The 27,551-nt window shown below is 42.2% G+C and overlaps 1 protein-coding gene across 1 annotated transcript; it reads right to left on the bottom strand.

Annotated features, from left to right (window-relative positions):
• Positions 1-613: 613 nt before the first annotated feature.
• Positions 614-12,914, bottom strand: MDC1 (mediator of DNA-damage checkpoint 1). The gene is made up of 14 exons (XM_006896215.1): positions 12,782-12,914; positions 11,687-12,067; positions 11,521-11,599; positions 9,214-10,688; positions 8,992-9,060; positions 8,547-8,642; positions 6,574-6,617; positions 5,948-5,953; positions 3,851-4,072; positions 3,656-3,775; positions 3,359-3,541; positions 3,014-3,139; positions 2,790-2,900; positions 614-781 (listed from the first exon to the last, which is right to left on the bottom strand). The coding sequence occupies exons 1-14, from the start codon at positions 12,912-12,914 to the stop codon at positions 614-616; spliced, it is 3,213 nt and encodes a 1,070-aa protein (XP_006896277.1).
• Between the last annotated feature and the right edge of the window lie 14,637 nt (positions 12,915-27,551).

The raw sequence follows: 27,551 nt of genomic DNA, 5'->3' as shown, positions 1-27,551 counted from the left end.
TTTAAAATTTAAGAAAATTTGTATCATTTTCCCTAACTAGAAGATAGTGATGATAAATACAAAGCCATAGCTATAGGGGAAAAGTATGTCTCTTAAGAACCAGACTGTAAAGAAAAACTTTTATGCCATAAGGCACTGAGTGAATATTTATTATAGAGGTCAAGCTGAGGTTCTTATTGTATAAATATGGAAATACGGACAGAAAAGCACAACTTACTCAAAATCAAAGTTTAAAGGTCATTTCTAAGGAGGCAAGGCCAAAAGAAATATTTTAGTACCATTCCCAAAACCTATTCATCTTTCAGAAGATAAGTAAGACTTCCAATAAGAAAGTAAGAAGCAACAAAGCTTTCATATGTGTCAAGGAGCAATAACTAAATTAGACTGGCTAAAATTGAGTAGTTTTAAAGTTCTAAGAATTAAATGGCCATTTAAAAAAACGTATAGTGCTCAATCTCTTGATCTTACTACCACTTCCTAAGCCTTTCTTGTGTCTCCCCCACCTCTTGCACAGAACAAGTCATATCAGTATATCCCAATCAGTCCTGGGTTCAGTCTTCCTGATACTGTCTAACACTTTATAGTTCTAGAAGGGGAAAGGGCACTAGGGCTTTCAGGTGGATGACATTTCCCGAGTGGAAAGGATGAAGGCCTCTGGATTGGCTTCCTGCTTCAGCACTCCTGTCAGCAGGAACTCAGATGAGAGGAGGGGCAGTCCCACCCTAAAGGGAATGGAGCAGCGAGGGAAATCCTGGGAGCATGTGATCACAACTCTTCGAGGCTGAGGAGAGACCGAGAGCAGACAGGAAGTTAAGCATGAAAAAGTATTAGAACCCCACTATAGAGTCTTACCAAACCCACCACAGTTGAGTCAATTCCCACTCATATCAATCGTCCATCTAGTTTCCCAAGTTATAAATATTTATAGGAAAAAACAGACCATCTTTTTGTATTAGAGCATTGGCAAATTTGAACTGCTGACCTTTCTGGTTAATAGAATAATATGTAATATACTATGTCACCAGAGCTTTTTTAGTCAGTCTCAATATCAAGAAAATAGTACTTCTTACATGCATATCCATGTTTATTGCTGTGTTATTCACAATAGCAAAGAGATGTAAACAACCCAAGTATTCATCAACAAATCGAAAGAAAAACCATGATACATTCACATAATGGAATATTATGCAGCACTGAAAAACAATGAAGTCATAAAACATTACACAACATAGGGGCACTTAGAGGACATTATGCTGAGTGAAATATCAGCCACCAAAGGACAAATACTGCATAACATCACTGTTATAAAACAGGACAGACCTAAGGGGGGTGGGGATAGAATGGGGGAAAAACGGATAGATAATGAACATTGCATTAGAACAGATGAGGGGAAGAACTGTATGAAAGGAATATATGATTAGGCATTATATATGTGTGACAACAATCTGGAACAAGGGGTGAATTATGGGAAAGGGGAAAGGCAGGGGGAAGAAAATGTGAAATAATGAGGAAAAAAGAAAATTAAACATTTTTGATGTTTGAAAAAAATAGTACTTCTTGTGGGGGTAGGAAGAAAAATGTGCAACAATGAATGGAAATACAAGTTTTCTGTAAACTTTCACTAAAATAGCAATTAAAAATTATGTATATAAAAAAAGGTACTTGAGATAAAGCCTAACAGAACATACAGTTCTATTTAAGTATTCCTCACTAAAAAGTTGAATCTGAATTTATTCAAGCCTTTAAAGTTAAGTGCAATTTATAGGCATTACAGAACTTTAAAAAAGAACAAAATAAGTGGTACAACAAGGGAGCAAACATAATCCAGACTGGAACATTCTAGACGGTGACTGACCTAATTTCTGAAAAGTTAATAGGATAAAGAAGAGTGAGTGGGTTGGGGGCAGCAATGGAATAAAACAGAATTAGCGAGATTCAACAATTGTGACAAGGTCCAACTATGGATCCTGTTTTGAACTGTAAAAAAGATATTTTACAGACAATTAGAGAAATTTGGTACATTTAATGAGTATGAGATGATGACCAAGAAATCACTGATCATTTTGTTAGAGATATTAGCATTCTGATTACGTAAGAAAAGGTAAATATTTTTAAGAGTTTTTACGTAAGTATGTTTTTGTTAAGAGCCATAGAATCCGTTCTAACATATAGCAATCCAATGTGACAGAGGAAGCAGTACCACCGGGTTTTCTAGGCTATAATCTTTACAGGAGCAGAATGCCTAGCCTTTAGCTTAGCAGCTGATCACTTAACCATTGTAACGCCAAGGTTCCTGACTTGTGTGTTGTTTTTTACTGCCTGGTCAGAACTGACACACAGCTGACCAGTGGGTTTTTAGGGATATTAAATTGCATGGGAGGAGACTGCCCACCTTTCTCCTACAGAGGAGCTAACAGGTTTGAACCACATTTGCATTGACAGTGCACCTTGCCACTAAGCCACTAAAGTTCCCTCCCTGAGATAAGTGTATAGGAGGGAAGAATGTGATGTCTGCTCTAAAATACCTTGCAAAGAAAATGAAAGGAGATTAAGGATAGATGAAACAAGTAGAGCAAAATGCAAAAACTCTTCTATCTGAGCAGCTGGTATATGGAGATTCTGCTTTTTGTGTTTATGGTTTTTAAAATTAAGTCTATGCATCTTTTTTCCTCATTCCCATCCTTTTCTATACTATATGTCTTCCTCAGCCATCTCTGCTCCCAAGTGTGTGTGTCCATTCTCCTAGACTTCTCTGACATCTTACCAGACCCAAAACATACTGTCTGTACCTTGTATGACCGAGGCATATGGGGCAGGACAGTGCCTCCACAGCAGCTGATGATCTCTGCCATCTGAGGTGGTGGTGGCTGAACTCCTGGAGTCACATGAATCTCATAGCCCTGGGGGGTGGGGGGTGCGGAATACTGGGTCAGTAGATGCATGCACTGAGGGAACAGACCTTAAACAAACTTCTGGGGAGGGCTGGAGCATAGAGCAGAAGACAGCCTCTTACCTCCAGTAGCCGTTGCTTCTGAGCCCGGCTCAGGGCATCCCGAAGGTTGAAGCCAAAATTCTTTTCCTGCTCAGGATCAGTCACTACATATTCATCCGGGGGCAAGAAGCAACCAGCCTTGCGGGACTAAAGGAGGTGATGGTCAGCATCAAAGCTCAGCCCAGCTCTCACCCAGTTCTGCCTCACTTAGGAAATAACTTTTGAAAACAAAGAGTTCCCCTTCACTAAATCTCCCTGTCTCTCCATATTCCGTTTTCCTTCCACCAATGCTTTCTATAGTACTGTATGGGCAATATTCTCCTGCCATCATCATTATTGGTCAGTAATTATCTACTACCCTCTCACCTGGTACAGCCAATCCTGGGACAAGATGGGGATCCCTCGCCCCAAGGCACACAAGAACTTCACGGTCCGGCAGATCCGATCTGTGACTAAGTGTGAAGCTTCTGTCACTGAGCTGGCTAGACTTCCACCCAAGGCCAGCACAGCCCGTTCTCCCCGGGCATCCACCACTCCTGTGAAGAGCACCTGCAGAGGGGGTTAGCCTAAGCTGCTCGTGACAACATGTGCCAGCAGCAACTGGCTTGAAAATACTGTAGGCCTTCTGCCTCTAACTCCACCAAGACCCGTGTCCCTTCTTACCTTGGGGGGTGTTGCCTCTTGGTTGGATTTGCGCTGTCGGAGGCTAAGTCTCTGTGTCTTTGTGGACTCCTCCTCTGACTGGTCTCTCTTTCTTTTGTCTGATACTGGAATCACTACATCCTGAGATGAAGAAAGATGTTGGCAGGTGTTTCTAAGTTCTTTTTCCTAGCTTTGTGGCCCCAGCCCTTTCCTTACCTCTTGTTTCCCTGGCATCTCTGCAGGATCTTCCTCTTCTTTCTTAATGATCTCAGTCTTCTGAGCAATTTGCCCTCTTCTGGGCCGTTTTTGAGGTGGAGGGGAATCCTTAATAGCTTCAGTCCTTTTGTCACTTGGAGAAGACTTAAGCTGGGGTTCTGAGGTGAACTCAGATCTATCTTCTACCTTGATATCTTCAATCTTAGGAGAGTGAGGGGATGCCTCAAGATGTTGGAGGCAAGAAGGCTCATCAGTGGCCCTAAGGGACTCAGCTGCTCTTCGTCTTTGGCTCCTTGAGGACCGGGATTTAGGTTCAAGGAGTGCAGAGCAGGGTTCATGGACAACTGGAATTGTGAGGGGCTCATCCTTCCTAGAGCCTCTTAGTGTCCTCTTGCAGCTGGCTTGAGGAATGGGTTCAGGGGTTACAGGAACTGGAACAGCACTTACTGTAGAAGACTGTAGTGTCTTGCTTTGACCACACTGTGCTAGCTCAGGGGTGATATGCTGGTCTGTGAAGGTGGGAGGTTTGAGGTCAGGGACTGTGGGTTCAACTGGTTCAGGGATCTTGACAGAAGACCTATGTGTCCTGCCTTGAGTGGTCCATAATATGGGCTCAGGGGTGACATTCTGATCTGGGGGATTAAGAAGCTCCAGATCAGGGGATATGGGAACAAGTGGCTCAAGGTTCTTGGCAGAGGATCTATGTGTCCTGCTCCGAGTGGTCCGAGACGGAGGCTTGGGGCTGGCAAACTGGTCTTGGGAAATGGAAGATTGGTTTGCAGAGGTGGAAGGCTGGGATTCAAGAGCTATGTGTTTAACTGGTTCAGATGTATTGATAGAGGACCTCCGTGTCCTGCCTTGAGTGGCCCGTAATGTGAGATCAGAAGTGATAGGTTGATCTCTGGGGGTGGAAGTCTTGGGATTATACGTTGTGTCTTTATTTGGTTCTGAGTTCTTAACAGAGGACCTATTTGTCTTGCCTCGAGTAGCACGAGGTAAGGGCTTGGGAGTCATAAATTGGAGCTCAGGGGCTATAGAGGGAACTGACTCAGGGGTCTTAACAGAAGATCTCTGTGTTCTGCCCTGAGTTAGCTTGGGAGCAACAGGCTGGTCTGTGAAGGTAGAAGACTCGAAGTCAGGGGCTGTGAGTTCAACCAATTCCGGGGTCTTGGCAGAGGACCCACGGGTCTTGGCAGAGGACCCACGTGTCCTGCCCTGAGTGGCCTGTGACATCGGCTCAGGTGTGATAGATGGGTCTGCAGAGGTAGAAGGCTGGACTTCTGAAGCTGTGGGTTCAACTGGTTCAGGGGTCTTGACTGAGGATCTACGTGCCCTGCCCTGAGTAGCCTGCAATATAGGATTAGGGATAAAAGGCTTGTCTATGGAGCTGGAAGGCTGGACTTCACAGGCTATGGGTTCCAGTGGTTCAGGAGTCTTGACACAAGATCTATGTGTCCTGCCCCGAGTGGTCCTGGATGAGGACTCAGGGATGATAGGATGCTCTATGGATGTGGAAGGCTGGACCTCAGACACTGTGGATTCAACAGGTTCAGGTGTCTTTATAGTAGACCTATGTGCCCTGCCCCGAGTGGTCCTAGATGTGGGCTTGGAGCTGGAAGGTTGGAGTTCAGGGACAATGGGTTCAACAGTCTTGACAGAGGACCTACATGTTCTGCCTGGAGTTGTCCGAGATGCAGGCCTAGGAGTGACAGGCTGGTCTGAGGGGGTGGGAGCACAGGGCTCAAGAGCAGCTGAGGAAACTAGAGAGGATGTCACCCTAGATGATCCTCGGGACTTGGCTTTAGGCTTCGGTTGGAGAGGCTCCAGCTCTGAGGACAAAGGCATCTCTAGAGCTTTTGAACTCCCTTTCTGCCTGGTCCTGGGAATGGGTACTTCTAAAGAAGATAGAGAAGGGGAAAGCAGGTGATGTGGTGCAGGATGTTTTTGGCGGCCCTGTGAGGTAAGGGGCATCTGGAGTGTGGCTTTATGCACTGGTGGAAGCAGAAAAGCATCTGGGGATTCTGGATCACCCTGGGGAGAAATAGAAGCAAGTGAGGGAGGAAGAAGTAGAGAGAAAAAGAGATAGAAGTTGGATACCCTAATCTGGTTGTTAACAGTGCTTGCTAACATCTGCCTATGGCCTCTTCTGTTAGACCGGACACTTCCTGAGGGAGAAAACAGTCCCTTTCCCTGTGGTGCTCCCCACATAATGCCACTATCATGTTCTCTATTAATGGATGGTAGTAATGATGAGCGATGTGGGGAAAGTAAAGGAACAAGAAAAAAAGGACCTTCATTCTCAGGTAGAGGGAGTTATGGAAAACAATGGCTTTCAGTAAAGTGAAGAAACCAACTAAACCAAAAAACCAAATGGCCCATCACTGACTCAACTCTGAGTCAGGGTAACCCTATTGTACAAAGTAGAACTGCTCCACAGGGCTTTTCACACTATGTGATCTTTCAGAAGCAGATTGCAAAGCCTATCTTCCAAGATGCCTCTAAGTGGGTTTGAACTAACCTTAATAGTTAAGCTCTTAACTGTTCACATCACCCAGGGACTCTAGAATCTAAGTAAGGACTAGTGAAAAATGAAAGGAAATGAATAATTTGAGGTATACAGGGCAAGGAGTAGACATAATCAAGGTCAGGGGAAGGGGAAGAGGCAGTGGAGAAGCCAGAGGTTAAATGGTGAGGTGGAGAGATGTGAGGAAAGCTGGACTCACCTTGGGAGCCTTCTCAGTAGGTGTCATCTTGCAGCTCAGGCGGCCTAGACAAAAGGCAAAGACAAGGGTGGCTAAGCTCCAAGTAGTCAGTTGATCAGGGTTTGATTATCAATAGGAGTCGTGTAGTACCTTGCAGTTCTTCTGCCCTTACTTACCTCTCCGCTGCCTTCTGGGACTCATTGGGTCTACCTTTGCTCTACCTGACTGGCTACTAGAAGCCATTGGGGCTGAAGCCAGTTCTTGAAGGGGACCCGCCCCTACTCCAGACTCTGGTGTTAGAAGGGAGGCCTGCCCTTCTTGGTCCTGATTCCCGCCCTCAATCTCCCCTTTCTGTGGGCTAGGCTCCTCCAGGGTCTCTTTGGGAATCTTTACTTCTAACCCTGCTGGCTCACACTCTCTCTCTGGTGCTGGTCTCTCTGCCTCTTTCTCAAACATTTCTCTAGCAAGGGTCTGCTTCTCTACTCCTTTCTCTTGTATTTCCTTAGCTATCTCCATTTCTATCTGTAAACTCTCCACATCCTTTTCAGTATGTGCACCTTCCCCTTTTGTATTAGACTCTTGTCTCTGAGAGTCATTAGCTAACACCTGTTTCTGTTCCCTGTCCTGTAGCCCTTTTGTTAATTCATCCTCTCTTCTCCTAACTTCTCTCTCTCCTTCTGGTGGTGGTTCCTCGGTTTCCCTCTTCAAGGGCTTCCTCTCAGGCGTCATCCTTCCTGTTTCTCCTTGCATACCCAGGTCTTTCTCCTCAGTCTGTATCCCTCTGCCCTGACTCCCCACTAGCTCTGTGTGAACTGGGCTCTCAGGGTGATGGTCTTGTGGAGTTGCCCTGGGTGGTGAGGGGCAAGTTTCATGGCCCTCAAGGTGGCCATCAATATGCTGGGTCTCAAAGGTCTCTGACTCTCTTGGACAAAATGGCTGTGTAGCTAAGACCTCCCATGGCTCGTCCGGGATACCTACAAATAGTCACACAAAAGAGAGAAAATTAGCTTTCTACGAAGATGGCACTGAAAGTGAAGAATGAAGCCCCTGCCCCTCCCAAAACTGAAGCCAAAGCAAAGGCATTAAAGGCCAAGAAGGCAGTCCTGAAGGGCGTCCACAGCCAAAAAAGAGAAGATCCTCACGTCACCCACCTTCCAGCAGCCTAAGACGGTGAGACTCAGAAGGCAGCACAAATACTCCCGGAAGAGTGCCCCCAGGAGAAACAAGCTTGACCACTATGCCATCATCAAGTTTCCTCTGACCACTGAGTCAGCCATGAAGAAGATAGAAGATAACAACACACTAGTGTTCATTGTGGATGTCAAGGCCAATAAGCACCAAATTAAACAAGCTGTAAAGAAGCTCTATGACACTGATGTGGCTAAGGTCAACTTTGATTAAGCCTGATGGAGAGAAGAAGGCCTATGTTTGACTTGCTCCTGACTATGATGCTTTGGATTTTGCCAACAAAATTGGGATCATCTAAACTGAGTCCAGCTGGCTAATTCTAAATACAAATTTTTCCCACCATTGAAAAAAAAAATAAAAAATACCACCAGATGCTCCACTGGAAAAGGAGGGACAATCTCCTCCTGTACCAGTCAGATCTGATTTGACGGTACATGCACAAAAAAGAATAAAATTTAAAAAAAAAATAGATAAAATGAGGTAGAAATAGAAACCGAAGAGATTAAGTTAGAGGCAATAACTCCAAATGGGCTCTTTAAACGAAAGCTAGGAATAAAGGTGATAGTTCTTTTTCTTTTTAAATTTTTTTTTTCATTGTATTATTTTTACGTGTACCGTCAAATCAGATCTGACAGATACAGGAGGAGATTGTCACCTCCTTCTCCAGCAGAGCATCTGGTGGATTTGAACCATGTACCTCTGGCATTGCAATGCAGCATCTTGCCACTAGGCCACCAGAGCTCCCTTAAGGTGATACTTCTAACATTTAATGTTGGTCTCAAAGAGTTAAGACAACACCTTCATACCTGGGATCGGGATGCTGCAATAGGAAGGGCCAGGTTCTTCTCGGGGTAGAGTACACAGAAAGGCCTGGGTGGGTTCGTCCTCCATGCTCTGGATGGCTGCACAAGAAAATATGGCCTACTAAGTACACATTCACATAATGCCATCAAGTTGGAACCTCACAGCTGACCCTTCAGTAGGTTTCTGAGGCAATAAACGATATGGGAGATTTCCCATCTTTCTCCCAGAGCCACCTGCACCACCAGAGAGGCACAGCCTTTGGGTTAGCTGCGTAACTCTCTGTGGACTATGCCACCAGAACTCTTGAGAAGCATAGTTCTTCCATAAAATCCCAAGCTCCCAGTCCCAGACTCCTGCCTACCCTCCAGCCTCCACACTTCAAGAACGACCAATCTAGTCTCCTGAGCTGCTCTGACACCAGTACCTAGCCAACATCAATATTCTCACCTGCTAGGCTTGGATTCTCTCTCGGATTCATAAAGCACTGAGTAGCCTGCAAGTCCAGATCTTCAGAATCTGGTGGGGAGGAGTTCAAGAGAGATTCTAGACAATCACTTTTTGATCCTTAATCCCTTATTTTATCTTCTAATATTCACTTCCCAACACAACTTTGACATCCATTCTTTATTTCAGGAGTCAGGAGATATAGGGGGAAAGGCTAGCACTTACCATCAAGGCTGCTTTTAAAGTCGTTGGCCCTGGCTGCACGTGGTTCTCTCTTTCTTTCTATGGGAGTCAGGGCTCCTTTTCGATGTGGCTGGCTGAGGTCCCCTGGAGTGCCTGTGCCCACCACCAGATCTGTTAGGTTCTCCCTTGATAGAGGGAGAAGGTCCTGCTCCACTTGTGCTATAGGCGATCCACCCTGGGACCCTCTCTCAAAAGCTCTCTCCCTCTTAAGAACAGCTGAAGCCCTCTCCGTCCCAGCATCCCCTTCTGCCGGAAGCTGGCTCTTTCTTACATCTGCCAATGCTGAAATCATGAATGACATATCCTCTTCATTATCTGTTTCAGAGCCCTCAGCTTGAGGAGGCCAGATTTCCTTTAGGTGCACCACAGGCAATTTTACTGGGCTCTCCTCTGTTTTCACATCTGTTTGATGTGTCCCTTCCACAGGTGCCTGGTATTTCTCCAGATGCACAATAGCTGTTTCTAATGGACCTTCTTCCTCCATGTCTGGGCTGCTGTCCAATGTGGTGGTGACTTGCCTTCTCTCCAAGTGATCCCCTGGTGAACTTTTCTTTCTCTGCACATCTTCATCACTATCCCTAAGAAGAGTTTGGCTATTTCCAGAATGTGCATTAACAAGAGCTCTACCCTTGTGTGTGTGGCCTTTGATGATGGGTTGTTTCTCCTCCTCCACATCTGTATCACTGTCTTTTTCAGCTGAGGTTTGGTTTTGCCCCAGAAGGCCCACAGCTGGGGCCCTGGCCTCTTCTAAACTGATATCTCTGTGGTCTGTCACAGCTCGGCTCTCTTTCAGATGTGCCAAGGTGAGCGCTGCTGAAACCTCTTCCTCATCATCTGTATCGCTGTTGATCACCATGGAGGCTTGGCCTCTCTTGAGATGGACCACTGGCTGGGCCTCACCTGGCTCCACATGTGCATCACCACCACGCTGGCTCTTTTGCAGCTGTGCCACGGTAGGTACCCCAGAACTATTCATTCCAACTACAGGGAAGATCTGCTTCTTGTTCATCAGAACTACATTTGGGGTTGCAGGGATCACCTCTTCTACATCAGTATCGCTATCAATGAAGTTAGAAGGCTGAGCCCTTTCTAAATGACCCTCTGGTGGCTTTCCTGGAGGCCTGTTGTCCTCATCCACATCAGTGTCACTGTCCTCATCAGCAGGGAGGCTTCTCTCTAGCATCACCTTGACTGGAACCACTGCTTTGCCTCTGTCCTTCTCAACTCTTGTGTCACCGTCTCCCTTTTTCACTAAAGTCCAATTGTTTTCAAGTTGGAGTTTAGTTCTGATTCCATCTGCATCAGGCTGCTCAGCCTCTGTAGGGAAACCTCTTCTGGAGGCTGAGGCTTCCTCTGATGCTAGATGCTGACCTTCTTCTTCATCGGTGTCACTGTCCAAGTTGAAGGCACAGGGTGCCGTAGGGCCATTCATGACAAAAGAAGCCCCTTCTTCATCACTGGGAAGAAAAGAAAATTACGTAGTCTATTTCTTCAGAAGGGACACCTCACTCAACCTGAGTTTATTAAAAGAGATAGAAGGTAATGACTCTTCTCTATCTCCAACAATATTTTTATTGTTACTTCACTTGGTACATCAGAAGTGCTTATAAATATTCAGGAGAGATTTGTACACCAATGTTCATATCAGTGTTATTCACCATCACAAGAACATGGGAACAGCCTAAATGTGCAACCACAAGCGAATGGATTGAGAAATAGTGGTGCATTCACACGATGGAATACTTACTACACAGCACCCAGAAGCAACAATTTTGAAAATTACTCTACAACCTGGGAGGTACTGGATAGTATTATGCCAGGTGAATGAACTCAGTCCCATAAGCACAAATACTGAATAAGACCATTATTGTAGAAATAGAAAGCTAACTAGTAAAATGTATATGAGGATCCAAGGAGGGGAGGGTGCAAACAAAAGGATGAGGATGGGCAGAGGGGAAATCATAAAGCCACACAATTTGGTGGGTGGAGGGAGGGGTGGGTAAAGGAAATGGGAAAATCCAGTGGGGATCTGGAAAGCCAGGGTAATGGTGGGCAAAGTTCAATGATTTCAATTTTATAAAATATAATGAATGGGAATGATTGTAGGAAACACAATGTGAATCAAGGATAGTATGGAATACAATATATACAAACTTTGTAAGCAAACCAATATAAAATAAAAAAAAATTCAGCAGAGTGAATGCACCAAATTTCATGATAATTATCTCTGCTATGAAATTCAATCCTCCAGCTCCTGGTTCTTCTTTTAAGACTACCTTTCGCACCTACCTCTCTGGGACTACTGTTGTTGCCAAAGGCGAGGATGTGGTCCTTGACTTTTTCTCCAAACAGCTTTTAGAAAGAGAATCTGTCAAGAGTAGAAAGGAATAAGTGGATAATTTTATACTCCTGCCTCTATCCCTGTCTCCCCACCCTCAGGACACCACAAACTTACCTACTTCCTCCTCTGAGTCCTCAGCCAACAACAACCCATGGGATTGAGTTCCTCCCTGGACCTTAGGCGTCTCCTCTATGATTAGAGGGGCCCGGGAGGCCACAGGTAAAGGGATATCCAGACGATGATACTGGCAGAGCAAGTCAGCAAAGAGAATAAACTGTTGGTCCTTGAGACGATGGGTCACCCCAGGGGTCAGGACTTTATGTGGCTTCAGAACCTGAGTACCATTGAGGCTCCCACAATCCCGGAGGATAGGTGCCTTGTCCCAGGCCACAATCTCAATCACTGCATGTTGTTTGGAGACGGATGGAAAGGGCAGGGTCACAGCACAGTCAGGCATTCGGCCTACCACATTCTCGCCAAGGTAAAGCAGGAAATCTAAGAATCAGAGGTAGATACAAGTTCTAAGGCATGAGTCTTGGTCTGTTTTTTTTCTCAGGAAAATGTTCATGTTAGGTGTTCCATTATGTACTCCACATGCTTTAGAAAAATAAACAGCCCCAGAACATCTAGGAGTTGCAGAGTACATAGAGTGTATTATTCATAAACACCTATCCAACCATGCAGGACTTTTATTTGAATGCGCACTAGACTTGAACAATCAACTTCATGAATTCCCTCTTTTCTATTCCCAAGAAGCCCTCCTGGCAGACTGGTGTGAGCACTGTGCTGTTAGCCTAAAGGTCAGAAGTTGGAACCTGCCAGCTCTGTGGAAGAAAGATGAGACAGTATGCTTCCACCAAGATTTACAACTCTGCCCTCCTCATGACAAGCCTGTATTGACTCAATAGGCTGTGACCTCTCTATTCTAAGTGAAAAGATTTTTGAGTCTCCTTTTGTAATCTTCAAAATGTCCCCACAAAAATGAAAGGCTATGATAAAAATAAAAAGAGTAGTGGTTAAGCACTCAGGTGCAAATGAAAACGTTGACAAGTGAAAACCCCTTCAGTTCCGAGGGAGAAAAAGATCTGGTGATCTGCTCTGGGAAACCCCATGGGGCAATTCTACTTTGCTCTCTGGTGTCGTTGTGAGTCAGAATCAATTTGATGGCACACACCGATATTGACCCTTCAATACCCAATACCCTCTGACCTTTTTCTGGCCCATGAGTACTGCTGAAGATGTGCAGTCTCCCTAGAGGCTCCAAGCTGGAACCCACAAAGTCACTGGATATTTCTGTCTCCTCTTCTTCACTCTCCCAGTCAATAACCTGGGTGTCCTCCATGATCTGGAAAGAAAATAACATTGGTTCCCATTGATCATACATACACAGTATCAGAGAAGAAACTGAGCACTGGGGGTAAACCTGGGCAGCTAAGGAAGTTGATGGTTTTCTTTCTGTCATCCTGTTTTTCTGAAAGAAGGATTTTTAAACTATTTTTGAATGAGAAAAACTACGTCATTCATAGTACACAAATATGTATTAATATATGCATTTACTCATATAGACAAGTTTTCAGAAACCAGGCTTAACTTTACTATGCCCAATACAGATATTTTCCCATATATATTTTCCCCCTGATACTTTTTCTAAAAATAAAATTTTTATTTTATAGTAGTTTACTTACAAAGTTCTTATACATTGTTTTTCACACCTGATACGATACATATTTTTTTTCCTTTCATGATTTATATTTTATTGGTTGTTCTAAGGGCCAGTACAGAGACATTATGAATAACCTGTACACAATTCTTAGTGCACGTACCAAAACTCTAAAAAGCCACGTCGTTATAATTCTTTTCAAAATTCCAGTGACCTTCCAGCTTTAAATTTGGAGGAAAGTTTTCATAAAGAAGAAAATAAGTACCAGTATCTTCAATTGTTGATAAACTGTCACATCATTAAGTCCCACTAATTCACAATTTACTCTCACACACACTGCACATTCAAATTTTCAACTGTTTACAGCACATAACAAAGTTATTAGGAAAACTGGACTACCAAGACCAAAGATGTTACAGAATCCACATATTTCTGACAGGGAGAAAGTCATGAAAAGGGAGTGGTTATGTTTAAGAAGAAGTTTTACTAAACAATGTTCTAATTTATGTATCCAAAAAAACATGGAAAATAGACTTAAATTTAAAATGTTCAAGTCATAAATGCATGACTATAACTCCAAATTGTCATTTATACTATGTATTATGGGATATAAAAACTGTCCCTTTCCTCATGGAATGTTACACTGACATCCAAAGCCCCCCCCCATAATTTTAACATCTCACATCTTCTGGTTGTACCAAAAAATAAACAACCAGCAAATGATCTCACCTCTTAAAAAAAAGCATTTACACTTAAAAATGGGATGAAGTGGGATTTCCTTCTTCTTAAAAATGTTTCTAGAGTTACCAAAACACTTGCATTTACAAAATAGTTGATAAAAATATTCCTCTGGATTGTACAAGAGAGGAGATATAGGGGACCACTGATAAGACATGGTTGTTGTTGTTTGGTGCCGTCAAGTTGTAGACAACTCATAGCGACCCTATGAACGAACAGCCTGAGCACTGTTCCTACATAGAGTTTCTGGAGGCAAGCCATTTTGGAAGTGGATGCCGCTCTTGCTTATGGGCAGTTTCCTCCTGTGCAATTAACTGTTTCTTAAAACCCACTATGCACCAGCTCTGCATCAGTTCCCACTCAATGGTACAAAACAAACACAACGCAATCAAAGACATGGTAGACAAATAATAATCAGACTTGGCTTCTTTTTCTTCTGCTTCATCAGAGGCTGGACTCTCTTCTTTTTCAGTTTCTCCATTTTCTGCAGGTAAATCTTGTTTAGTTTCTTGGTTAGTTCACTTCAGCCTGTTTTCCCTTTGCTCCCCTTTTCCCTTTTGTTTGCACTTTTTTGTCAGAAGACTTCTTCTTTCCTGCTGCCTTTTTGGGCTTCATTTCCACTTTTTTTTTCCACTTTTGCAGGCGGCTTAGCTGACAACCTCGCTGATCTCCTCTTGGGCTTCTTCACCGCACCCTTGGCTGAGCTGACCTTCCTCTTGGGCATGTTGACGGCAGGGAGGGCTCGTGCCTGTGGGCCATGACGCACACAGAGCCTTCACAAAGCTGGGTTGCTCTGGCACTGCCTCTCTGCCCACCGCTGTGCTCACGATACATTTTTTTTAATTTTTTTGTATTATTTTTACGTGTACCGTCAAATCAGATCTGACTGGTACAGGAGGAGATTGCCCCCTCCTTCTCCAGCAAAGCATCTGGTGGATTTGAACCGCGTACCTCTGGGATTGTAGTGCAGCGTCTTGCCACTAGGCCACCAGAGCTCCCTCATGATACATATTTTTAACTGATGACTTGGCAGCAATGATTTTACTATCCATGTTGTTGTTTGGTGCTGTCGAGTATAACCTAAAGCAACCCAGTGAACAACAGATTGGAACCCTGTCCTATCCTGTGCCACCCTCCCACTGACAGACTAGAGCCCACTGTAGCAGTAATTGTGTCAAACCATCTGATTGAGGGTCTTCCTCTCTTTTGCTGACTCGCTACCTTTCTAAGCATGATGTCCCTCTTCAAGGAATAGCCTCACCTGAAGTATGTGAGATGAAGCTTTATCATCTTTGCCACCAAGGAGCATTCTGGCTGCACTTTTCCCAAGACATATTTGTTTTGGCAGACCATGGGACAGTCAGTACTCTTCTCCAATACCATAGCTCAAAGGCATCAATTTTTCTTCTGTGATCGTTATGCACTGTCTAGCTCTCAGATGCATAGCAAGTGATTGAAAAGACCTTGGCCTGGATCAGGCACACGTCAGTCCTCAAACTGACATCATTGCTCCTCAATAATTTGGAGAATTCCCTGACTGCAGACTTTCCCAGTGCAATAAGGCTCCTAATCTCCTGACTGCTGCTACCAAGGGTGTTGATTGTAGATCCAGGTAAGATGAAATTGTTAACAGCTTCAATATTTTCTCCATCATGATACTGCCTTTTGGTCCAGTGTTAAGAATTTTTGTTTTCTTGATATTGAGATGCAATCCATATTAAAGACTATATTTTCTTTTCCAGTGCTTTATAACTTATACTTTTTTTTCTTATTAATTTTAATGAAAGTTTACAGAGACAGGGTTTCCAGTCATTCATTGTTGCACTTTTCTTCCTCCCCACTGCCCCAATTCACTCTTCTCTTTGAAAAGAAAAACTCTTTCATTATTATACAATTTGCCCCCCCTCCCCCCCAAAGTGCACTCCACTATGCAGCCTTTACTCTGGACTACTGTAGAAGGATACACACACACACACACACACACACACACACACACACATATTTTTTACCTTCTACAGCATGTACTTCAAGTCCTCCTCACTTTTAGCAAGCAAGGTTGTATCACCTACATAATACAGATTACTAATGAGTCTTCCTTGGATCCTGATGCCACTTTCTTCTTCATAGAGTCCAGTTTCTTGAATAATTTGCTCAGTATACAGATTGAATAGGTATGGAGAAAGGATACAACCTTGATACCTTTTTTAAACCATGTAGTATTTTCTTGCTTTGTTCATCTCTTGATCTAGATTTCACATGAACATAATTAAGAGTTCTGGGATTCGCCTTCTTCTCAATGCTAGCCATAACTTGTTATGATCCACACAGTGAAATGCCTTTGCATAGTCCATAAAGCACAAATAGACATTCTTCTGGTATTCATTGCTTTTAGCCAGGATCTGTAACATCAGCAGGATATCCCTACTGCCATAGCCTCTTCTAAATTCTGCTCAAATTTACAGCAGTTCCCTATCTATGTACCATTCTAGCAGTATCTGAATGATCTTCAGCAGTATGTTGCTGGCATGTGATATTAATGATATTTTGTTTATAATTTCCACATTCTTTTGGATCACTTTTCATGGGAATGAATATGGATTTCTTCCAATAGCTGTCCTCCAAATTTCTTTACACAGACTGATGAGCATGTCCAGAATTGCATCTGTTAGTTGAAATAGGTCAATCAGTATCTCATTGACTTCTGGGACCTTATTTATTACCAATGCCTTCAGTGCAACTTCAACTTCTTCCTTTATCACCATAGGCTCTTGTTCATATGGTACTTCCTATATCAGTGTTATTGCCCATTACTGAATAAAAATCTACAGTTTGGAATAAAGATTAAAGATAACTGCCACACATTAACTATATGTTGGGTATCACGTTATATGTTAGGCATAATAGTCATATGAAATAGGCATTTAGAAAACTATTGCTAAACATTTTAAAATTGTACTCAATGTGACACTTCAGTAAGTGGAAAGGATAGGAACAGCTATCCAACTACAGTCCATTCCTTTATACTTTAACTTATTACCACCTAAGTGTGTTAAGACTAAATTGCACAGAATCATAAAAGCAGCTGACATACATAAAGGCTTGCTTTTTGACAACCCCTTTTCCAATTAACTGACTCAATTAGTATAACAATCTTGTAGCATCGGTATTATCTTTCATTTTTCATGTTAAAAAAACTGTGACACACAAACGAGTTAAGAAACTTGCCCAAGATCACTCAGATGTCTCCTGTTTAATATTCTTTACTTAATTTCCACTCTTACAGGATAAAACGAAATCCAAACACTGAGCAAGAACCTCCATGCTTTGAACTTTTTGTGTTGCAATACCTCCTTCCCCCAATATCAAGAGCCTATGATTCAGCCATTGGAGCCTTCTGTTTAATTAATCTCTAAACACATTGTCCTCTACATCTACCTGCTCTAGGCCAGCTTGACTCGGCCTTTCACTATTGAAGTTTGCCGATTTAACCCCTACCCATCCTTCTAGATTCCGTTAAAATGTTACTTCCTCAGAAAAGCCTTTTCTGGAATCCTGCTAGCTTTCCAGTGTTCCTGTTCTATATGTTCTACAGTGGTCTAGACTCGTGTCTATTCTAAGACTTCTCATTATATTGTAACCATAATTTCCATTACTGACTTTACATATCAGGGAAACTGTTAACTCTCCCTTTTTCTGTTGTTAGGTGTCGTCGAGTAGACTTAAATCGCAAACTCATTGCTGTGGGAAGTTGGAATAGACCCATAGCTGACACTCCAGTGGGCTTTCAGAGTTAGTAAACCGCACAGATGACCCATCCTTCTCCCGAGGAGCCACGGGTGGATTTGAACCGCCAGACGCTCAGCCTTTGGGTTAGCAGTGCAATTTCCTTGGGGCTACACCATCAAACCGATTCAACAGTAGTTACGAAGTAGTTAGATACATTCCAGTTATATGGGGCACATTTGTGAACCAAATATAAGATGAACCTCGTCTTCGTGGAGGTTACATCACTGAGTCTAACGAAATAATAAATGAAAGGGTAGAGGACTCAAAATAGTGCGCACGGAAATAATATCAAAGGACGCCACTCTAGGCCAAAGCAAGACAGGTAAGGAAAGTAGGGTAACCCCTGGATGAAGTGTCAACTCCACTCTCAGGACTCGCCTACTCAGTGGATCCTCACTAGTCTCAACTCCAGTTCAATACGCCACCATCTTTGATTCGCATTCTTAGTGGTAGTTGTCAGGTGTCCTCGAGTCGACTACGACTCACAGCGTTCTTAAGAACAACGGAACCCTGTGTTTTCATACCCAAATTTAGCCGGACGTCAGGTATGGATTGAGTATTACAATCCCCGAAGCAAATCCGGAGTCGCCTTTGCCCCGTCGCTCCCAAGGCACGCCCCTCTCCCCTCTAGGGGGAATAAAGATGGCATCCGGGAGAGCTGTGGGCGAGGTCCCCAGCACTCACCTACTTTTAAGTCCCCGCGCGCGCCACCAGTAACGGCCGGAGCGAGGAGGCGCGAGTGCGTGTGCCGGAAGAGAGCGGATTCACTGATTGGCTCTAATTGCCGTACTTTAACAGCTCTGCCAAGTGCTGACTGGTGAAACCTCTTGCGCGGAGGCTGTCCGAAGCCTCTTTTGCCCGCCCCTCCTACAGTTCAAAAAAGCTGCAATAAAGCTGATGTCGGTTAAATTGGACAGTACTAGGAAGCGGCTCGGCGCACATGAAATCGCGCACCCTGATTGGGTAGCTTAATGGGACAACCTATTACCGCTTCCCCTCCTACCTTCTATGTAGATTGTCAACCTACCACCACAGAGTGTGACACCAGCTTCTCGCGGTGGATAGAGGGGCTTTACCAAAGACATCGTTCGTTGGCGCTTGTGCGGCCAGAGCGTGCTCATTGGGTCCTCCAAGACATGGCGTTGGCTGACTCATGAGAAATGGGTTGAGGATTGCAGTCGTGGCTGCCGACTGCAGTTTAGAAAACAGTTCGTAGGCGTTGGTGTTTGAGGATTCCTCATATCAATGGAATTTAATTTCCTTTTTGTTTGGCTCGTTTTTCAGGCTTGGCATTTCATGCTGAGAATACATTTCCGACGGACATTTTGAGGTCGACTGTATTTATATGCTAAACATATCTTCAAGCATTACTGAAGTGTTTCTGCACTTTTCAGAGAATCAAGGAACATAATAAAATATAATGTTTTTAAATTTTTATTATTTCGGTTTCCATAATTCCTTTCAGGGAGGGAGATCCGTCCCTTTGGGAACGTAACTTTCTAATAAATCTTTATTATTTTACCTCATTATTTCATACTTAAGACATGCAGAGAAGAACAATTTGGCCTGTGTATAATGTGGGAAGAGTTCATTTCAGATTCTCTTATTCACTTTTTACTACAACAATCACATAGGCTGAATTCAATTTTAAAAAGGAAGTAAAGCTCTGTAAAGTTAAATGTCTTGCCTCAATTCCCACAACTAATGTGAGGTGAGACAAATTGAAACAAGTTCTCTAATTCTAAATTTTGAGCTCTCTCCACTGACACAAACGGTTTCATTGTTTCCGTGCCCTAAAACGTAAATCTTTAGTTTATTAAAAAAAAAAAAAAACAACAACCAAAATTCTCTCTTAGACGGACAGGAAAGACGCCTTACACAACTAATTCTCCTTTATTTTGAAAGTGTCTAAGAAATATGTGCTAAATTGAATGAGCAATAACAATGATGACAGTGCTTAAAAAATCCTTGCTTCCAAGGAACAACCTGGTTTCACCCTATCCAGGACACCTATTTGTTCTTCTGGCTGTGGATGGTATATTCATATATATTCATACCAAGGATGTTTGATTATGAATCCAAGATATCATTAGCAACCTCCATCTTTTCTCTATCTATCATGGGATGCCTATTGGCCCAGTGGTGAGGATCTTTTGTTTTCTTGATGTTGAAATGTAATTCATACTGAAGAATGAAGTCCTTGATCTTCTGCAGCAAATGATTCAAATTCTCTTTGGCAAGCAAGGTTGTCATCTGGATAATGTAGGTTGTTGATAATTCTTCCATGGTTATGTGTTATGCAAATACCCTGAATATTGTTTTCTGATAAGAGAAAGGGGAGAGGTGGTAACCCATAACAAAATCTCTCTTACCTAAGAAATTCTGAGTAACCCTTTTCTTTATCACCTTGATGATACTTGATGTATCACCTTTGATAACGTGTATAATTCTTCCTGAAAATGTAACTTTCAGCAGTTTTTGGTTTAACTGCCTGATTTTCCTACTCTTATCTATCTACCTTTCCCCTTTTCTACAGCATACTGGAATGAACTACCTTTTCTTGACTTTTACCTGGAGTGGTTACTGGGTTCCCCCCCACACACACACCTCCACCCCCAACACATATGGTGTAGGCAGGATTTTCTGAAGCAACAAACCCAGTCAACCTCGAGGTGGCCTGGACTGCAGATGGTACAGGTACCATAAGGATTATAAAATAACAGGAAATGTTTCTGTCTTCTTGGGTTTGATTTTGCACTTCAAGTCACTTTGTTGCTGACTGGTAAGTGCTCTTGGAAAACGAGTCCATATTCTTTCTTTCTGTCTACTCTCTGAAGTTATCTCAAGGTTATGTTTGCATGCTGTCTTGTTAACCTGTAGATTTGAGTGTGTTCAGCAAACTCTAGGGCTTGGATCATTCTTGAACAGTTGGGTGGGGCTCCATAATTTTAGGTCAGTGAAGTTAGACTGTTTGGAGTGGTATTCCACCAGTTTAGGTCTGCAAAATCAAACAGTTTTGGTGGGAACCCACCATTTAGCCCCAAATTGGACATGCAGAACAGGTTATGAGAACCTGTTTGTCCTTTTGGGTGGTAAAAGTAGCATCAAGTGACTAGGGCTTTTGGTTGTTAGTGTTGTTTGATCATTCTTGAAAGGAGAAAGTTAGGAGGAAACTATTTTCTCTAGAGCTGTAAGTCATGGCTGAGAGGAATCTAGGATGTAGGAGAAAATTCTCTTTCTTTTTCTTCTATTTTGAGTTAGAGGTAAAGGTGAGGAATGGTCAATAGAAAAGAAAATTTAAAAATCCACCATCTGGGTTACCTGCTGACCACATGGCAAAGAATTTTGGGCTTAATTTTATAAAGTATTTAGAAAAATGTCTTAAGTTAAAAAAATGTCTTAAGTTAACTAAGGAGAGAGGTGTTTTTTTTTTCAGATGACCAAAATTAGGAAGTATTTTATTAGCCAGACTAAAATTTTTCAAGAAGCAAGTTGGACACAAAACAGGGGTAAAATAAGTAAAAATCAGCAGGAAGTATTTTGTAATTGGTATTTTGAGTCCTCAAAGAGAAAACAGATAAGTCTTTTTGCTTCTATGCAAGAGTATTGCCAAGCAATCTTAGTGCTGCAAAAGGAGAATGACATTTCTTTAGCATCTCCTGGGTATAAAAAAGAAACCCAAGGAGGAAAAGTTAAGTAGAAAAACAAAATCCATTTTCTGTTTACTTTGATTTAATGGCTGGTTCTTATTAAAGGGAAATGTCCTTTCTTTCTAGTGATTTGCCTCCAGCTGAACTCTAGCCTAAGTTACAAGGAGGTCCAGTAGAGATGACTATAAATCCTTGGCCGAAGGCTGATTAATAGGCTTTGTGACAGATTTTCCAGACCCTTGTAAGAATCCACAGAAACTTTTGCATGAGTTTTAAGGTCCTGACTAGTATCTGAGCCTAGTCCATCAGATTTATATAATTTGCTGCACATACTTTTGAGCTTAGGACAAGCAACTCAGTGGATGGACAAGGCCAAGTGGAGGGACCCAGAAGCCAGTTTAGTTACTAGGAGTTAAACTTAACTGGAATAATAGGGGAAGAGTTATGAGACAAGGTCTAACGCTCAGCCAGGGAATTGTTGTCGTTGTTGATTGCCGTCGAGTTGAGCATGACTCATAGGCCTCAGCCTTTCTATAACTATTATCATTTATCAGAGTTCATAGAGTTTCCAGAGGCATGTTGTTTAGGAAGTGAATGCCGCTCCTTAATGTATGCATTTCCAAAGGTTTTTCTTCAAAAAGTCTAATTGGGCAAAGGTGCAAGCCTGTAAGAAAAAAAAGAAGATGGACAGATTCTCAAAACTGTTCAAATAGCATTCAGATTTAAAGACCGTTACTAAAGATTACTGGCCTGTGTTTAATTCTATGTTTGTAGGAGGCTTGTTGCCTTGATTAGAAGTGTTAGTGAAATTATATAATTTAAATTGGGGAAATATGCATCCATCTGAATTGGTGTACAAAGATAGCTCAGACTGAAGATGAGAAAAAATAGGAAACATGAATTAAAAACAAAAGAATTAAAAAACAAATGAATAGTTCTACAGCTGCAGCAAATGCAGAACAAAGTTAACAAGAGCAGAGTGCTGCCCCAGTTTAACAGGCTTACAAGTGAGAATATTTGCTACTTTTGTAAAAGTCCTGGACATCTTAAGAAAAATTGTTTAAGGCTCAAGGAAAAATCTCCCAGGCCTTCATTGGCTACCTCCAAGTGCCGCAAGAGCAGCTCCACACAAGGCAGTCTGCCATAGCTCAAAGGTCAGTGCTGCATTTTCAGCCTTATGTAAAACACAGAGTGTAAAAAAAAGAGGGGAAAGGAGAGGGAGACAGATAGCCATCACATGTACAGGAGGCAAGGTTGAAGTTCCCACAGAAGGCAAAGGGAAGCACAAGAACTCATGTTCCCCCAGGAGGAGGAACCAAGACCTGAGTTTCCACAGGAGGGAGTACCCAGTCAGGCAATACCACCAGAAACAAACCCAGAGCCAGTACCTCAGTGGTCCTCCATCACTAACTCCAATTTAAGTTTTTAAAGTCATGCTTTAAGATTTCCTCTTTGTTTAAAAGTACAGCATGGGGGGGGGGGGAGAACAGCATAGAAATGCTTGTAGTGTTATAATTCAAAAGCATGGAGATCATGAAAATCCAGTAAGCTAATGCAGCTTTCTCCTCAGATCCAATAGTGAACAGAGTTACCCTCTATGCCTAGAGACAGCAGCAGTATCTGCTTGGCTGGCAGAGAGAACTATTGATGTTTTAAATTATGAATGAGACTTACATGCTTTTTGGTTTACTTTGCTTGCAGTAGTGGTCATTCTAAAGGCTGCTTTGACTCAATCTCTATCTGGCAGCAAGCTCATTTCTTAGAAATCCATCTTTTTTTATTATTTTTTTAAATGAATCCATTATATTGGCTGAATCCAATATTCAAATACACGTGGTTAAAGCTTTAAGTTCTACTACAATTTTTCCTCTGTTGGGAATGGGAACAAATATACACCTCTTCCAGCCTGTTGGCCAGAAATCTGTCCTTCAGATTCTCTCGTATAGACTGGTGAGCACATTCAGGGTTGCATCTGTTAATTGGCAAGGCAACTGATATTCCATCGATTCCTGGGGCCTTATTTTTTGCCAAAGCCTTCAGTGCAGCTTCAACCTCCTCCGTCATTACCATCAGCTCATATGGTACTCCTGAAATTTTTCAGTGTCAGCCAATTCTGTTTGGTAAAATGATTCTGTGTATTCCCTCCATATTATTTTGATGCTTCCTGGTCATTCAACATATTGCCCATAGCCTCTTTCAATATTGCAACTTGAGCTTAAATTTGTTTTCAGTTCTCTCAGCTTGAGAAGTGATGAGTGAGTTCTTTGCTTTTTATTCTCCAATTCTAGCTCTCTGAATAATCCATTATAATACTTTGCTTTATTTATTTATTTATTATAATACTTTTCTTGAACTGCGCTTTCAAATCTTCTATTCAGCTCTTTTACTTCCACATGTTTTCCCTTAGTTCCCATTCCCAAGAAAGGTGATCCAACAGAATGTGGAAACCTTGGAACATTATCATTAGTATCATATTCAAGCAAAATACTGCTGAAGATTACTCAAAAAGGCAGGAACAGTACATAGATAGGGAACAGCCAGAACTTGAAGCAGGGTTTAGTAGAGGTGGCACCAACATAGCATTACTAATATCAGATGGATCCTGGCTGAAAGTAAAGAATAGCAGAAGAATGTCTAGTTATGCTTTTCTGACTATGGAAAGGTTTGTGACTATGTGGATCATAATAAGTTATGGCTAACAATGAAAAGAATGGGGATCCCAGAGCACTTAGTTGTGCTCATGTGAAACCTATACCCAGAGTAAGAGCCTATATTGTGCAAACAGAAATAGAGCAAGGGAACACTAGATGGTTTAAAATTAAGAAAAGTGTGCATCAGAGTTGTATTCTTTCTCTATACCTATTCAACCTGTATGCTGAGCAAACTAACTGAGAAGTTGGACTCTGAAGAAGAATGTGGCATCAAGATAGAAGGAAGACTCATCAATAATCTGTGTTATGCAGATGACACAACCTTGCTTACTAAAAGAGAGGAGGACTTGAAGCACTTATTGCAGAAGATCAAAGAATACAGCTTTCAATATGGATTGCATTCTTACCACTGGATCAATAGGCAACATGATGATAGAGAAAAGATTAAAACTGTCAACAACTTCATTTTACTTGGATCCACAATCAACCCTTGGTATCAGCAGTCAGGAAGTAAGGAGATGTACTGCACTGGGAAAATCTGTAGTCAGGGAATTCTCTAAATTATTGAGAAGTAATGATGTCAGTTTGAGGACTAAGGTGTGTCTGACAGAGGCCACTGCCTTTCTGATCACTTGCTATGCATCTGAGAGCTGGGTAATAAATAGGAATGACTAAAGAATAATTGATGCCTTTGAGCTGTGGTGTTGGAGAAAAATGCTGAACATCCCATGGATGGCCAAAAAAGAACAAACATGTCTTAGAGAGGGTGCAGCCAGAGTGCTCTCTGGAGGCAAAAATGATAAAGCTTCACCTAACATACTTTGGGCATGTTCCTAAGAGAGGTTATTCCTTGGAGAGTAACATGATGCTTGGAAAGGCAAACAGTTGGCAAAGGAGAGGAAGACCCTCAAGTAGGTGTATTGACACAGTGACTGCCACGGTGGGTTTTAGTGTGTCAGCAAGTGTGAGGGGCGAGCTCTGTGGCAAGCAAGAAGCTGCACTGCATTCCCAGAGGTGAGCAGTTCAAATCCACCAGATGGATTTGAACTGCTGGAAAAGGAGGGACAATCTCCTCCTGTACCAGTCAGATCCAATTTGTCAATGCACACACACAAAATATATATTAAAAAACACCCAAAATAAAAACAGCAAGTGTGAGGATGGCACAGGATAGGACAGGGCTTAGAGCTGTTGTTCATAGGGTTGCTCTTGGTCAGACTCAACTTGACAGCACCTAACAACAACAACTCTTTTTCCTAATAAAAGACCAAGTCTGCATAAATATTTTGACCTAAAAACTCAGCTCTCTACACTAGGAGAAAATCTCCTGAAGTATCTTTTACGTAGTTTTCCTTTATATTTATATTTATATGTATGAATGGATATTGAATGGATCTTGTTTAAAGCTTTTGCCTCATGTAACTTCACAAGATAAGGCAATAGATATCTCTAGTGTTTGCAAAATAGCACTTGAAAGCTGAGGTAATTAATGCCTCTTTAAGTATTTTGATGTTGGTTAGGGTAAAAAAATAGAATTTTCATTCCCAAAGGAATATAAGTTCCTCTGTTATGAACTGGCTAAGTTGAATCAGGGAAAAAAATGTGATGCTAGTTTAATTGCATTTCTAGATAGGCACTTTTGGGGTGACTTTTTAGGAACAGCTTATTATTTGTTTGATAAAGACATCACTGTAGATAGGCTTCTGTTAACTGTTAGAGGGCAGAACTAGACAAATGCTCCCCTTCATATACACTTTTTTGAGTTCAAAGAAAACTGTACCATACGTGGAGAACACAACTCATGGCTGCCCCACTAGTTATAGTAGATCTTGATAAATTTAAAATAGTGGCATACACTCTTGCACCAAAAAACTGTCATTTTTTTAGAACGTCAGCTATGAGGAAGAAAAAAAAATTGTTTTAAATGCTGACAACAGATTAGTTTATTTTTTATTTAAAATCTTCTGTTTCCTTCAACCAAATAGATTGTGCTCCCTATGGATATATATTGTTATGTTGTTGTTGTTAGGTCCATCAATTGAGCATATCCATAGCAGCCCTATGAACAACAAATCTGAACCCTGTGCTATCCTGTGCCATCCTCATACTTCCTGACACATTAGAACCCACTGCTGCAGTCACTGTATCAATCTACCTGGTTGAGTGTCTTCCTCTCCATCACTGACCCTCTACCTTTTTGATCTTCATGTCTTTCTCCAAGGAATAGCCCTGTCTCTAAGACACATCTGTTTGGATTTTTTTGACTGTTTATGGGATAGTTGATATTCTTCTGCAACACCACAACTCAATTCTTCCTCTGTCATCCTTATTCATTGCCCAGCTCTCAGAGGCACAGCAAGGGATTGAAAAGACTATGGCTTGAATCAGGCACACCTTAGTCTTCAAACTGACATTATTGCTTCTCAGTAATTTGGAGAGATCCCTGACAGTGGATTTGCCCAAAGGAGTACGTCTCCTTTTCTCCTTACTGGTGGTACCAAGGGTGTTGATTGTAAATTCAAGTAATATGTAATCGTTGACAATTTCAACCTTGCCCCCACCTTTATTATGATGTTGTCTGTTGGTCCAATGATGAGGATTTTTGTCTTCTTGATGTTGAGATGCAATCCATATTGAAGGCTGTAGTCTTTGATCCCCTGCAGGGTCTCAAATCCTCACTTTCATCAGGCAAGGTTGTGTCATCTACATAGCACAGGTTGCTGATGAATCTTCCTCCAGTCCTTGTGTCATCTTCCTCTTCATAGCTTCACAAATTATTTTCCAAGTGTACACACTGAATGATTGAATATATATGGGGAAAGGATACAACTCTGACATACACCTCTCCTTATTTTAAAACATGCAGTATTCTCTTGCTGTGTGGAAATAACAGATTTTTAGTCTAGATATAGGTTTCATATGAGCACAAGTAAGTGTTCTGGGATTTCCATTTTTCTCAATGTTAGCCATAGTTTGTTAGGATGCACACAATCAAATGTCTTTCCATAGTCAATAAAACACAGACATCCTTCTGATATTCTCTGCTCTGAGCCAGGCAGCAATTTGATGCTATGCCTCAAATCTACCACCTGCTCTGTGGGAGGAAGGGCAGTCTCCTTCTGTGCAATTTCCTGCCTCTGAAAACCCACTGGAGGGTCAGCTATGAGTTGTTTTTAGTTTGACAGCACATTACAACAAAAATAAAGGAGCCTGGTAGTCAGTAATAGATTGACTTTAGACTTTTTTTTTTTTTACTAGCCCAGCAAAGTGAAATCAGTACTATGATGTTTGGATACATAACACAGGAGGAATTAAGCAAGATGTATTAAGCATCAAAGTTCAGGCTTCCTGGCTTCATCCAATGACACCCATATGCACAAGACTTATTCAGTTGACTACCTACTAATCTTTGAACACTAACGAGCGAAGGCCAGATGAGTTGTGGGAGGATATCAAGGGTATCATCCAGGAAGAGTGCAAACGGTCATTACAAA

Source organism: Elephantulus edwardii, unplaced genomic scaffold (assembly GCF_000299155.1).
Source record: "Elephantulus edwardii isolate Elephantulus edwardi_28Jun2011 unplaced genomic scaffold, EleEdw1.0 scaffold00184, whole genome shotgun sequence".
In the NCBI taxonomy this organism is placed as follows: Eukaryota; Metazoa; Chordata; class Mammalia; order Macroscelidea; family Macroscelididae; genus Elephantulus; species Elephantulus edwardii.
The sequence above is the reverse complement of the archived record's forward strand: the minus strand, read 5'-3'. Positions and strand labels throughout refer to the sequence as shown.